The 14,603-nt window shown below is 45.3% G+C and overlaps 1 protein-coding gene across 1 annotated transcript; it reads right to left on the bottom strand.

The window, feature by feature from the left end:
* Nucleotides 1–615: 615 nt before the first annotated feature.
* On the bottom strand, nt 616–14,209 carry HSPB1 (heat shock protein family B (small) member 1). Its single transcript, XM_070932100.1, has 3 exons — nt 13,776–14,209; nt 4,048–4,111; nt 616–923 (listed from the first exon to the last, which is right to left on the bottom strand). The coding sequence occupies exons 1-3, from the start codon at nt 14,152–14,154 to the stop codon at nt 734–736; spliced, it is 633 nt and encodes a 210-aa protein (XP_070788201.1). The 5' UTR covers nt 14,155–14,209; the 3' UTR covers nt 616–733.
* Between the last annotated feature and the right edge of the window lie 394 nt (nt 14,210–14,603).

Genomic DNA, 14,603 nt, shown 5'->3' on the forward strand with positions numbered 1-14,603 from the left:
CCAGGTTACTTGAGGGACCATCTTACCCCACTGGGGTTGGCCTGTACCACTTGTGCCAGCAGAGGAGGCATGCTGCGGGTCCCATCCGCCTGAATATTCTGGCGGGTGGGATCTAGGAGGAGGGCCTTCTCAGGTGTTGCTCCTGCCCTTTGGAACATCTTGCCCCCTGATGTGAGGTTGGTCCCAACCCACCTATCTTTTCACAAAGGCCTAAAGATGTAGGTGTGCCAGTTGGCTTTGGGCCCCCAATGGGGGAATCAGCGCAATGGAGGTGATTGATTAATAACAGATTCCCCTCCCCTCACTCTCCCCATGTGTCTTTGGTTTTAAGGTTTGATTTTAACATTTTTGTTTTAACTAAGATGTAACTGTAAGTCGCCCAGAGTTACCCTATGGTAAGATGAGCGGCCAATACATTTTATAAATAAATAAAAATAAATCCCAGGCAGGTTGAGGGGGGAATTTTTCTAAACTAGCTGGAGATATTTGTGGGAAAAGACCGATCTTGTTAAGGAAAGATGCCCAGCTCTCTCTTCCTCTTTTCTTACATTCTGAAAAGGAAAATAAATACTGAACTTACATGATTTAAAAAAAAAAACAACCAGTAGAATCATGTAGGAGTTTGAGAGTTTTATTTGGACGCCTGACTACAACGATGCCTTTACAAAATGGAATATACGGGAGATTTTAAATGCCCGTTTTCTCTCCTAGACTTATGTATCTCAAAAGGTCTTTATTTCTTGGTGGCCTCTTCAGGCTTCTTGGCATCTGATGGGGTAATCTGGGCATGGGCTTCGAAAGTGACTGGGATTGTGATCTCTGCAGACTGAATGGCTGGTTTGGGCAAAGGGGCCTCTACGGTCAGCATGCCATCTGGGGAAAGTGATGATCGGACCACGGATGCATCAATGCCAGGAGGCAACCTGTGAAAGGAAGAGCACATCAGAATGGTCTGGGAGGCTTATGAGGTTAATCCAGAGGTGGGTTTCATCAGGTTCTGACCAGTTCTGGAGAACTGGTAGCGGAAATTTTGAGTAGTTTGGAGAACCGGTAGTAAAAATTCTGACTGGCCCCGTCCCCATCTATTCTCTGCCTCCCAAGTCCCAACTGATCGGGAGGAAATGGGGATTTTGCAGTAACCTTCCCCTAGAGTGGGGTGGGAATGAAGATTTTACAGTATCTTTCCCCTGCCACGTCCACAAAGCCACACCCACAGAACCGGTAGTAAAAAAATTTGAAACCCACCACTGGGTTAATCCAAATGATTTCACAGAGCTGTTTTCTTCCTAAAAATTGGGCATCTATTACTGAATGACCCTTTCTCACAATCAGTAGAACCAGTATTGAGAGATACTGGGAAATTATCATTTGGCAATCACTTGAGGTCCATTGGTTTCCTAACCCCAGTGGTGGAATTCAATTTTTTTTACTACCGATTCTGTGGGCGTGGCTTGGTGGGCTTGGTGGGCATGGCTTGGTAGGCATGGCAGGGGAAGGATGTTGCAAAATCTCCATTCCCTCCCCACTCTGGGGCTAGCCAGAGATGGTATTTGCCGGTTCTCCGAACTACCCAAAATTTCCGCTACTGATTCTCCAGAACCTGCTGAATAGCACCCCTGCCTATCCCCCCCTGGTCAATCTTGACTGTAAAAGAATCTCCACGTTGCCATTATTTTCAACAAGCAGTACTCAGAAGAGTTTGAAACTGACTTGTAATAATCCTGAGGAGTTCAAGATACCGAAGATTTAGGATTAAAAATAATTGCTTCTCTTAAACTACAGGTGGCTCTTGACTTCACGACCGTTCATTTAGTGACCATTCAAAGTCACAAGGGGCACTGACAAAAGTGACTTATACCTGAGCCTCATGCTTGGCAAAATTCGGGAATTTGGTTGAAGTGTCCCCCCACCCCATATAGTTCGAATCTCACCAGGCTCAAGGTTGACTCATTCTTCCGTCCTTCCGAGGTGGGTAAAATGAGGACCCCTGATTGTTGGGGACAATAGGCTGTAAACTCTGTAAACCGCTTGGAGAGGGCTGTAAAAAACACTGTGAAGTAATCTATAAGTCTAAATGCTTTACTATTTTATCCTTTCAGCTTGTATCGATTTTCTTGTAAGTTTTAGTTTGATTGTTGTTTCACTACTTCTCACCTCTTCCTAGTTTTGCATAGGTTTTAACCACACTGTAAACTATACTCTCGTGGGGCACACGGAGGTCCAGAAACACCTCCCATTTGACATTGAGATAGATAGGAAGAGGTATTTGATGCCTTTTAGAAATCTGATAGATTCCAGCAATGCCCTAATCTAGTGGTCCTCAAATTTTCCGGTTTGGTGGCCTGGAAGAGGGAGGGAGGGGAGAGTGGATTGTTCCATGTGACAGGCACTCTCACAAGCGCGCACAGCTCCATTTGCTCAGCCCAATTCTGAACCTGCTGCAGTCCACTAGTGGCTGTGACCCATAGGGACCATCCTCTATGGTCAAGGATAATGGAGCTTGGAGTCCTATGAGATTTGGAACGCCATTGATAACCTACATTCTCTCTAAAGATTTCCACTTGATACAAAGTCAGTATTTTACGACATTTGAAGTATTAGGATGATGTAACTATTTAGTATTATTCTTCCCCCAGTTGAGAATCATGAGAAAAGAAAAACAAAAAACCTACTTATATTGATTCCTTTCTAAAGTACTGTATATGTGGTTGATGTGAAGGTTCCCCTTGCACATATGTCGTTCCCGACTCTAGGGGGAGGTGCCCATCTCCGTTTCAAAGCCGAAGAGCCAGCGCTGTCCGAAGACTCTCCGTGGTCATGTGGCTGGCATGACTAAACACCAAAGGCACACAGAACGCTGTTACCTTCCCACCAAAGATAGTCCCTGTTTTTCTACTTGCATTTTTTACATGCTTTCGAACTGCTAGGTTGGCAGAAGCTGGGACAAGTAACGGGAGCTCACCCCATTACACGGCACTAGGGATTCGAACCGCTGAACTGCCGACCTTTTGATCTGTCCCTTGGTTGATGTATTAAGTAAGCACAATTCTGTTCACTCTGCTATAGAAATACAAGGAGCAAAAGAAGGCTCAGAAAGGGACATGCAAAATGTTTAACAGCCATTTTCTCACAGTGAGAAAGGAAATCAAGGTTGAAGGCTTGTTTGTGTGCACAGCTGGGGAAGTATGTTTCAAGGACCCAGGAGACAGTGTAAAGCAGGGGTATCCAACCTTGCCAACTTTAAGACTTGTGGAATTATAGGAGTTGAAGTCCAAGGTCTAAAAAGTTGCCAAGGTTGGACACCTCTGGTACAAAGCCATCTCTCCACACACAGATATCTTCCAGTTCAAACTGCAAGCAGATATTTATTCAACAATAGCAGTTAGCAACAGCATTTAGACTTACTGTATATACTGCTTCACAGTGCTTTACAGCCCTCTCTAAGCGGTTTACAGAGTCGGCAATGTTGCCCCCAACAATCTGGGCCCTCAATTTACCAACCTTGGAAGGATGGAAGGCTGAGTCAACCTTGAGCCGGTCAGGATCAAACACCTAGCTGTGGGCAGAGTTAGCCTGCAATATGATATTCTAACCACAGTCTCACCATGGCTCCTGTATTCTCTATATTCAGAGAATATAATGGAGAGGCAAATCACGTGTTTGCTCTTGCTGCTGACTTTCTCACATACAGGGGTCATTTGGGGAGTCATAACCAGGGGTGGGATCCTACCAGTTTAGCAACTGGTTCGCTGAGCGCGTGTATACGATACGTGTGCTACGCGCGCATCTGCACAGTTTGCAGAAAATTGAACTTCTGCATTGCTGAGAGCATGGAAAACAGCTGAGGAGTGGCAATCTATTCTGCCACCCTGATCAGCTGGGCTTTGGAAGTAGAAATATAGGTGAGTATAACACAGAGGCGGGCAGGTGGGCCCATTTCAAAGAAAGAGAGAACCGGTTCTCTCACGGCTGAAAGTTGGAACTAATGGTTCACCCGAACCGGTCCGAACCAATAGAATCCCACCACTGGTCATAACATCTACTTACGTGTATTTTCTTGTGAAACATCTGGAAATGAATCCATGCTCATCTTGTCTTTCTTCATGTTTGCCTGGAAAAGAAAATACCTCTGTGACAGAGCCATCAATGCTTTCCTGTTTAAAAAATGAATAGATTCTATGTCATCCATTTTAGATTACAAAGACTGTTCTACATAGATTATGTAGATTATTCTGAATAAGGCTTGAAAGACTGACTTCCCAAGTCCTGGCCTGCAGTGGCCAGTCACTCCCAGCTGCTTCCAGGACATCCCTCCAAGTAGCTATTGGACGTAGAAGCCTTCTCCTTCTGAGGTTTTTCCCAACAAAGAATAGTTTGGTTTTATATAGCCGTCATTCAAAGGAGTACAACAGGACCAGTTAAGCAAAATTGTACCTTAATTTTAGGTGTAGTAATTTCATGTATACACAGAACATTACGCCATTGTGTGTAAATGGCGATCACATAACCACAAGTCGCACATGCAACCATCATAAGTGCATGCCAGTTGCCAAGCATCTAAATTTTGATCACCTGACCAAAGAGATGGTGCAACAGACGTAAGTATGAGGACCTATTGTAAGTCAATTTTTCAGTGCCATTGTAATTTTGAATGATTGATAAACAGATGATTGTAAGTCAAGGACTACCTATACATTCATCTTGTCATCAAAGAATCAATCAAAGTCCTGCTGATTGAATTGTTATTTTTTCCCCTCTCTTTTTGCATGACTGTTGCTGAATAATCAACAGAAGCTTTATCTACAAACCATAATAGGCTTGTTTTAAGGCCCCAAAATATTTTGGAAGGTTCTTTTTAGATCACTTGGCTACTCTTGCTACTATACCTCAAAAAGGACAAGCCTACAGTTCTCTTGGCAACAGATGAAGTACTTTGCCATGGTCTACTTCTGAGATATTTTTCAACTTCTAAGTATAGCACCTGGATTACTGGGTGGTCTCCCATCCTATCACCAAACAGGTCTATCCCTGTTTATCTATTTAAGATCAGTGAAAGACAGCTATGTGCTGCCCCTTATTCATATGAGAATTGATACATTTAAGTCTTAAAACAACAAAAAATGCTTGAAGTAACTCTAATGCAAGAATAACTAACTGTAATTAACATAGAGGATGATTGGTTGGACAGAGATGTCAATGGGAGGTGTAATTTTAAAAAATCAAGGTAGCAGCCATGATCACATGATCAAAGCCTTACCTGTATTGTGTCTGGTAGAATTTTAAAAAGGGGAAGGGCTTTCATTGCACAACTGTAGCCAACCATTTTGATATTTTGGCAACCTTCCCAGATTGAAAATTCAAGATGGCGGTTGTGATCCCATGACTGAAGCTCTGCCCCTTTTGAGCAATGGGCATTGCATTGGTTGCTTCAATCTCACAATCATAGATCCCGCCTTGACTTTTTTGACCCCCTTCCCTCCCATGACGGCCTTGCTTGGTAAGGAGTTATTGTTATAAATGTTGAGACAAAAAACGTGTCTGTGATGCAATTAAGTGAATACACCGCTTGGCTAACTTGCTGCTGTAATCTTTTGAAGTGCTTTTAGTTGGCGCATTTTAACAAAAAAAAAAAAGAGAGAGAGAGAGAGAGATAAATGTCTTTTTTGCCTTAGACTGAGTATGATTTAAATGTGCATGTTGGGTCCAGGAGACCTATGTTATAGGGAAGTTGGATAATATACTTTTTGAAAAAGTCTAACTGGCCCCTAATCAGACTCCTTGATTTTAATCAGGAATGGAATAGGCCGGCTGCAATCCAGCTGGCAAGGGAGACAGGGAAGTGAAGTTGCAATTTCTTTGTTTGCTTCCTCTGTTCTCACCCACCTTTGTCCTTTTTATCTCCGCTCCATAAGCAAGAGAGTGGCATTGCACAACCGCTTCTGATAGAACCACCTCTACAAAAGGTCCTGCTATATAATATGAACCATATTTGACTTTTAAGATGCAAAACTAATTCTGCCGCAGTAGACCAAACCGAAATCAGAAGTCCCCACTTTTCAAAACGGGACGGAGAGAGTTTCAGCTTGGTCCCAGTTTGCTATTTGTTTTGTTCCCTGGCTTAGTGTGTTGTGTCTACCAAGCTCTTTGGCTGGTTTGTGACTGTATTGTGGAGAGAAAAAAAATGAGATAATTCAGTACTAAATTTATAACGTTGGACAGACCACCGTGGAATTTAGCATTAGATAGCCAGCTGGGTGACCTTGGGCCAGTCCTTCATTCTCAGACCTCAAAGAAGAAAACAAGGACAAAGCACTTCTGAAAAAACCCTGCCAAGAAAACTGTGGTTACCTCTAGTCAAGTCTGACTCAAAAACACACAGACACACAAACAAAAACTTTTCAAGGCTCATAGACCTGGAAGCCATTACTCTCATTTAAATGGGTTTGCACTGTATCTTGCTCAACTGAGGCAATCTCTGTTCCTGCTTATGCAATTGATAGGCAAATATAAAGTCCCATTTTCCATAATTTCAGCAATGTTGTTATGGTCAGCCCAAGGCTGTAATGCCCACAGAACAGTGGTGGGTTTCAAATTTTTTTACTACCGGTTCTGTGGGTGTGGCTTGGTGGGTGTGGCATGGCTTCGTGGGCGTGGCAGGGGAAGGATACTGTAAAATTTCCATTCCCTCCCCAATCCAGGGGAAGGTTATTGCAAAATTTCCTCCCGATCAGCTGGGACTTGGGAGGCAGAGAATAGATGGGGGCGGGGCCAGTCAGAATTTTAACTACTGGTTCTCCGAACTACTCAAAATTTCTGCTACCAGTTCTCCAGAACTGGTCAAAACCTGCTGAAACCCACCTCTGCCACAGAAGTCCCAAACAAGCTCCACACATCTTAAAATCAGCAATAACAGCACCAGCTATAATCTGTCCTTTTTCTCTTCTGCTTTTGAGAGGTCTCTTGGAAAAACTAAACTTTTAGGCAGGGGTGGGATTGAAAAAAATTAGCAACTGGTTCTCTGTCCGGTTGCTGGGTGGGCGTGGCCATGGGGACGTGGCCTACTTGGCCTCCTGCACCACGGCGGTGGGGGGATGTTTTTGCCCTCCCCAGGCTCCAAGAGGGTGAAAACGGCCTCCCCCAGGCTCCGGAAGCCTTCCGGAGGCCAGAAATGGGCCTGTTTCCAGACTTCCGGGAGGCCCATTTTTTGCCCTCCAAGAGCCTCGACGGCCCTGCACCACAAGAGGGGAGGGGTCTCCAGTGCCTTGATCCAGCCCAAACTCTGATTAGCTCCAGTGCGTGCCCCAAAGGTGTTTTTTCAAAAGGCAGCTGGACTTTTTTGTTTTTCTGTGAAGACATTTTGCTTCTCATCCAAGAAGCTTCTTCAGCTCCCCGAAGAAAGTCCAGTTGCCTCTTGAAAAAGCACCTTCAGGACAACCCGTGATCTGGATGATTGAGAATCTCCTCAGAAAGTGGGTGGCATTCCCCCTTCTCTTGGTCACTGCCCTGCGCAGTGATTTCAACCTGGGCTTGTTGGCTGCTCGGTTTTCTGTGGGTTGGCCGTTGTGGATTTTTAAACAATTTTGCAATTGACCTGTTATGTCCTATTAAGTCAATGAACTTAACTCAACCAGGCTTAGAAGTTTGGGCACCTTTCAGCTTTGATTTCTGCCCAGGTTGAATGAAGAAGTCTGGAAGTTGAGTCATGGGAACTGAATTTCTTTTTTTTTGTTGTTGTTGCTTTGAACCGTTTCGCTGCTTATCCAAGTAGTTTCTTCGGTCTGAGCAAGTTGGTGAGGGAGACCCCATATACAGGTAGTCCTCGACTGACGACCACAGAAAGAGGCCAAAATGTTTGTTGCTAAGCAAGGCAGTTGTTAAGCTAGTTTTACCCCATTTTACAACCTTTCTTGCCACAGTTGTTAAGTGAATTGCTGCGGTTATTAAGTTAGAAACTTAACACAGTTATTAAGTGGATCTGGCTTCTCCATTGACTACTTGTCAGAAGGTCATAAAAGGGGATCGCGTGACCCCCCCCCCCATGGACACCGCAACCGTCATAAATATGAGTCAAGCATTCCAGAGCCTTGGTAGTGCAGTGGTCTAAAGCACCCTGTTATTAAGACCAGCTGCCTGCAGTTACTGCAGGTTCGAATCTCGCCAGGCTCAAGGTTGACTCAGCCTTCCATCCTTTCTAAGGTAGGTAAATTGAGGACCCAGTTGTGGGGGCAATAAGCTGACTTTGTAGAAATATACAAAAGGATGACAGCTATTGCTTAGCGCATTGTAAGCCACCCTGAGTCTCCGGAGAAGGGCGGCATATAAATCAAATTAAAAAAAAAAAAAGCATTCAAAATTTTGGTTACATGACTGTAATGCAATGGTTGTTAGTATGAAAAACAGTCATGTCACTTTTTTCAGTGCAGTTGTTGTAACTAATGAATTGTTCTATATATCAAAGTCTACCTGCAGTTTATGTCCTCCAGGGAGGGTTTCATTTCTTACCTAATCTGGATAAATTCAATGGGTGAGTAGGCAGAGAATCATTGGGATGAAAATGTTCCGACTCCTAAATCCTTTGCCCTAGAGCAGGGGTGTCAAACTCAAGGCCTGTGGGCCAAATCCGGCCCACAAGATGCTTAGATCTGTCCCACGGGCCGCCCTGGAAATAGCGAAGGACTGGCCCGCAGTGCCTCTGCCAGCGAATGGCATGGCTGGGCATGGCCCTCCCGAGCTCTGTTTTTGCTGGCAGAGAGTTGCAGGAGGCTGTTGCAGCCAAAAATGGAGCTCAGGAACCTGTTTTCGCTGGCAGAGTGCTTGGGCCACCATAGGTGCCCCCCAACCAGTGGTGAAATCCAATTTTTTTTTACTACCGGTTCTGTGGGTGTGGCTTGGTGGGCGTAATGTGGCTTGGTGGGCATGGCTCGGTGAGCATGGCAGGGGAAGGATACTGCAAAATCCCCATTCCCACCCCACTCTGGGGCCAGCCAGAGGTGGTATTTGCTGGTTCTCCAAACTACTCAAATTTTCCGTTATTGGTTCTGCGAACTGCTCAAACTTTCTGCTACCAGTTCTCCAGAACCTGTCAGAACCTGCTGGATTTCACCCCTGCCCCCAACACAAATGATGTCATGCTGGCCATGCCCACCCTGGCCACGCCCACCCCAGCCCCACGAGGTCAAACCACAAACCTGATGCGGCCCTCAATGAAATTGAGTTTGACATCCCTGTTCTAGTGGGTTGTTAAATGTGGTCTCCCTGGGAAATCTCCTTCATGCCATCCCAACGATGCCCTTGAAGTGATACCCCGGTGCCTGGAGGCCGTGCGGACCTGGATGGGGAGTAACAGGCTTCGACTCAACCCTTCCAAGACCTGTGGCTTCCGGCATCCCGATATAACCAGCTGGTGCCATTGCTGGCTATTGGGGGCGAGTTATTGGCCCCCACGGATAGGGCTCGCAACTTGGGTGTCCTCCTGGATGCACGGCTGTCTTTAGAAGAGCATATGATGGCCGAGGCCAGGGGGGCTTTTTATCAGGTCCGCCTGATTCGCCAGTTGCGTCCCTTTCTGGATCGGGACTCCCTACGCACAGTCACTCAGGTGCTCGTCACTTCCCGCCTGGACTACTGCAATGCTCTCTACATGGGGCTCCCCTTGAGGAGCACCCGGAGGCTCCAACTGGTGCAGAATGTGGCCACGCAGGGGATTATGGGAGCGAGGGGCTGCTCCCATGTGACACCTCTCCTGCGTGAGCTGCAGTGGCTTCCAGTAGTCTCCGGGTGTGTTTCAAGGTGTTGGTCACCACCTTTAAAGTGCTCCATGGCATGGGACCTGGGTATTTGCGGGACCGCCTTCTGCCGCCGATAGCCTCCCACTGACCAGTACGCTCCCACAGAGAGGGACTCCTCAGGGTGCCGTCAGCCAGGCAATGTCGGCTGGCGACCCCCAGGGGGAGGGCCTTCTCTGTGGCAGCTCCTGCCCTCTGGAACGATTTGCCCCCAGAGATACGAAGGATATCGGATCTCCGGGTTTTTCACCATGCCTTAAAAACTTTTCTTTTCCATCAAGCAGGGCTGGCGTGAAACCCCCACCTTTTTTTTTTTTAGTTTTTTAGCTTTTAAATTGTCAAAGGGGTTTTAGTTTTCAATGTTTTAATTTTGGGGGGGCACAGTTATTCAATTCTTTTAATAATTTTAAATTTTGTATTGATATGTGTTTTAGTTCTGGCTGTGCACCGCCCTGAGTCCACTTGGAGAAGGGCGGAATATAAATGGAATAAAATAAATAAATAAATGCTCCCTGCCAAAAGTTCTCCAAAGTTTCCCTTCTCTTTCCTATATCTAAATACCTTTAGGTTGCAAGGTAGGGTTGTTGCTACAGTTAGTCCTCAACGTACAACAATTCATTTAGTGACCGTTCGAAGTTACAACGACACTGAAAAAAGTGACTTATTTTAGGACAGTTGCATTATCTCCATGTCACGTGATCAAAATTCAGCCGCTTGGTCACTGACTTATATTTATGACGTGCGGTGTCTCAGAGTTGTGTAGTCAACTTCTGCAACCTTCTGACAAGCAAAGTCAATGGGGAAGCCAGCTTTCCTTAACAATCATGTTACTCACTTAACAACTACAGTGATTCAGGTAACAAACCTGGGGCAAGAAATGTTGTAAAATGGGGCAAATTAACAAATGTCTCACTCAGGAACATAAATTTTGGGGTTCTATTGTGGTCGTAAATCGAGGACTACCTATGCTTGGCTTCTCTGAAGCTGAACTCTCAATTCTTCATTGCTACCAAGTTTCCAACAAGTTTCCCCTTATTTGCTTTGATTAGGTTAGTCTGGGAGCTATGAAGCGACAAATAAGGGGGTTTAAAAAGAGAGAGAAAGGACCAATGACAGTAACAAAGGAGTTGGTGTAGGAAGTGGGCGTGCAAGTACGTGTGCAAACATTTCTGAGAAAGCGAAAGAAAAGCACGGGGATTAGTGAGAAGAGAACAGTCCCTAAAAGGAAAAGAGGGACACTGGTAGATTGAACCACCCAGGAACCAGCCAGCAAGGATAGGAAAAGCCAGATGCAAGGGACTCACTCAGCAGCAGAGGTGTTATTCAGCTGGTTCGGGCGAATCAGTAGCGGCGACTGTGGGTGGCACCTGCCCCGGCATAATGCCGTCCTATTTAGCCACGTTTTTGAGGCCGGATGCATGCGTGGAAGGCGCATACGTGGCAAACTAGTGGTAAGAATATGTGAAACCCACTGCTGCCCAGCAGGTGTTCTGGTGGCCATAGTCCACAGCCTGGACTCATTGGCAATCCCTTGCAGTCTGGACTGGAATGACAGAATAACAGAGTTGGAAGGGACCTTGGAGGTCTTCTAGTCCAACCCCTTGCACGAGCAGCAGACCCTATGCCATTCCAGACAAGTAGCTGCCCAGTCTCTTCTTAAAAGCCTCCCGTGATGGAGCACCCACAACTTCTGAAGGCAAACTATTCCACTGGTTAATTGTTCTCACTGATAGGAAATTTCTCCTTAGTTCCAGGTTGGTTCTCTCCTTGTTTAGTTTCCATCCATCGCTTCTTGTCCTGCCTTCAGGTGGCTTGGAAAACAGGTGGCAGCCCCTCAAATATTGGAATACTCCTATCATGGCACCCCCTCGTCACCCCTAGTCCTAGAATGTCTGAAGGTGGCGGAAGAAACAGTCTGAAGCAGCCAGGGAGAGAAGCAGCTTAGGCTGCAGCATGGAATCACCCTTACAAGTAGTCCTCCATTTACGACCATTCATTTAGCAACTATTCAAAGTTACGATGGCACTGGGGAAGAAAGTGAATTACGACCAATCCTCACGCTTATGACAGGTGCAGCGATCCGGATGCTCAGCAAACGGCTTGGCTTGCACTTAAACAACAGTTGCAACGTCTGTAGTCACAGAATCACGCTTCACAACCTTCCCAGCCAGCTTCTGCCAAGCAAAAATAAGTGGGGAAGCTGACAGGGAAGGTTGAAAGTCACATGATGTCTCACTTAATGACTGCAGCCCCAAAAAAGTCATAAAATCCGGTATGGTCACGTAATGCCTCCCTCGTGTTTTTAATAAAACAATAAATTAAAATTAACATGCCATCTTTTCTATAGGACAAGAACTTCCTGGAGCCAAAAAAAAAAAAAACCAGAGCATCTTCATTACATCTTGTTAAAAGCATGCTGAGCACTCAAAGAGCCTTCTGTACAATCCAGTAATAAGCCTCTTGTGACCAGTGTAGTAAGAGCTGTTATGACGAGGCTTTCTAAGAAAAAGGGCTGCTGGCTTCAATTGACTAAAACCTTAGACCAGTCCTCAAAAAGTCCTCACTGATTGATTGGTTCACTTATGGCTCATTTTTCCCCCCATTTGAAATGGATTGTCTGAATACACATTTCTTTTGGCTTGGAGACCATTATTTCAAGTATTAAAGTTTTTTTAAAATATAAATATATATATATATTTCGTGCACTTTTGGTGTCTGTATTATTTAAAAGATAACAAATCCTATTTCTACAAGATGGGTCGATACAAAACACTTCAATAAAGTTTATAGAGAAAAAAGAAAAAAGCGAAGAAGAAGCAAAGACTTTAAAAGGATCGGATTAAAGAAGTAAACAGGGGAAAGGAGTAACGCCTGCATGGTATGAGGCAGCTATCTTCCTTCAGATTTCTTTCAATATAAATTCAATAAGTAAAATAAATAAACATATTGTCTTTAAGCATTTAATCCATTCCTTTAAAAATATTTCTCCTTTGGTAGTGTGGTTATTAAAATCTCAATTATAAACACCAATACAGAAAGGAGAATATTTGTAGCTCAGGATTGACATGAGGGGTCCTCGTTGCTCTCTGAGCTTGCTTGTTTTCTTGCAGACTTTCATTACCCAAACTAGGTAACATCATCAGTGCTAATGACCACACTACCAAAGGAGAAATATTTTTAAAGGAATGGATTAAGTGCTTAAGGACAGATGATTGATCAGCCCAACATCTTCTCATAGGCGACAATCCTACAAACAAGGGGAACCTCTGCTACATTGGGAGGCTATAGATCTCAGCTATCATTTATGAAGTGTTAACCTCTGAGCAGTCCTCCTTGTGTACCCCAAAGCATTGCAGCAACCGTTAATGACCTTAAGAGTTTGACTCAAAGTCACTGGCCTTTGCTGCGGGAGCGGTTGAAAAACTGATTTAGAAAAGGGAGATGTTTGAGAATAGAACACTGCATCCAGTTTTGGTCACCACACTATAAAAAAGATGTTGAGACTCTAGAAAAAGTGCAGAGAAGAGCAAACAGGATGATTAGGGAACTGAAGATTAAAACATATGAAGAAAAGTTACAGGAACCGGGCATGGCTAGTCTAGTGAAGAGAAGGACCGGGGGAGGCATGATAGCAGTCTTCCAATATTTGAGGGGCTGCCACAGAGAGGAGGGGGTCAAGCTATTTTCCAAGGCACCCAAAGGCCAGACAAGGAATAATGGATGGAAACTGGCCAAGGAGAGATTCAACCTAGAAATAAGGAGGAAGTTTTTGACAGAACAATCAACCAATGAAACAGACGTTTCTTTCAGAAGTTGTGGGAGCTTCATAACTAGAAGCTTTCAAGAACAGACTGGACTGCCATTTGTCAGAAATGGTGTAGAGTCTCCTGCTTGGGTGGGTGGGGGGTTGGACTAGATGACCTACAAGGTCCCTTCCAACTCTGTTAATCTGTAATCTTAATCTGAGAGACCTCAAAAGAAGCTACTCACCAGTGATTTCCACTATGCCATCCTTTGTCTTCACCAGCAACTCTTCCGGTGCAAAGTGGTTGACATCCAAAACCACTTTCCAGCTCTCTGAAGTCTGCCGGATCTCAGAGACGCCACTGCTCAATTGGCGGCTCAAAGCCCGGTTGTAGGCAGGGTTGGGCCCTGGTGAGCTGACGACGGGGCTAGCGGCCACCGGCTCTGGATTTGAGCTGACCAGAGGTCGCATGTAACCTGGCCAGCCGGTGGTCCCTGTAGGCCACTTGTACCAGTCCTCGGGAATCAGTGGCATGCCAAAGGACTGGTCCAAGAGCCTGCTGCCCCTGTACCAGTCCCAGCTGGGGCTGCGTAGAAAAGTGAAGGGCACTAGACGTTCCGACATGTCCTGTTCCAGAGCCGTCCCAAAACTCTCTGCCCAGACCTGGAGAGTGAAGATCTACTCCCTCTAGCTGGCCCTTATCAACACACAGCTAGCTATTTTGGGACAAGAATCTCAGTTCTCTATTAATGGAAATTACGCTTGGCTGAAGGAAGTTGATGAATATTACACAGGTCTCAATGACATTCCCCCTGTGCATTTGTCATCCTCTGCTTTCTCTGCTGGGGAGGGGGAGCAAGGAGGGAGGGGGAAAGGAGAACAATTCCCGTTGCAGGACTGCAGGGACCCAAATTCCAGTCTTGCCCTTTTGACCTCAGCAGTCTGAAAATAAAGTAAGACTAACTAAAAGGATTTTTGAAGTACAGCAAAAATTACCCCATCTTTCTTGCAACACCAGAGCTTTCAGGACAGTGTGACATGGGTTGTTTATTTTCGCCCAGTCTTTCTTGGCT

The sequence above is a fragment of the Pituophis catenifer genome, unplaced genomic scaffold (assembly GCF_029215685.1).
Source record: "Pituophis catenifer annectens isolate HBS135680 unplaced genomic scaffold, rPitCat1.0.hap2 SCAF_1, whole genome shotgun sequence".
NCBI classification, from domain to species: Eukaryota; Metazoa; Chordata; class Lepidosauria; order Squamata; family Colubridae; genus Pituophis; species Pituophis catenifer.

Coding starts and splice junctions, on each gene's coding strand:
- HSPB1 (XM_070932100.1), bottom strand. CDS start 14,154: ATGTCGGAACGTCTAGTGCCCTTCACTTTTCTACGCAGCCCCAGCTGG. Junction 4,112..13,775: donor TGGCATAGTGGAAATCACTG/GTGAGTAGCTTC, acceptor TTTCTTTTCCAG/GCAAACATGAAGAAAGACAA. Junction 924..4,047: donor TGTTTCACAAGAAAATACAC/GTAAGTAGATGT, acceptor TTCCTTTCACAG/GTTGCCTCCTGGCATTGATG.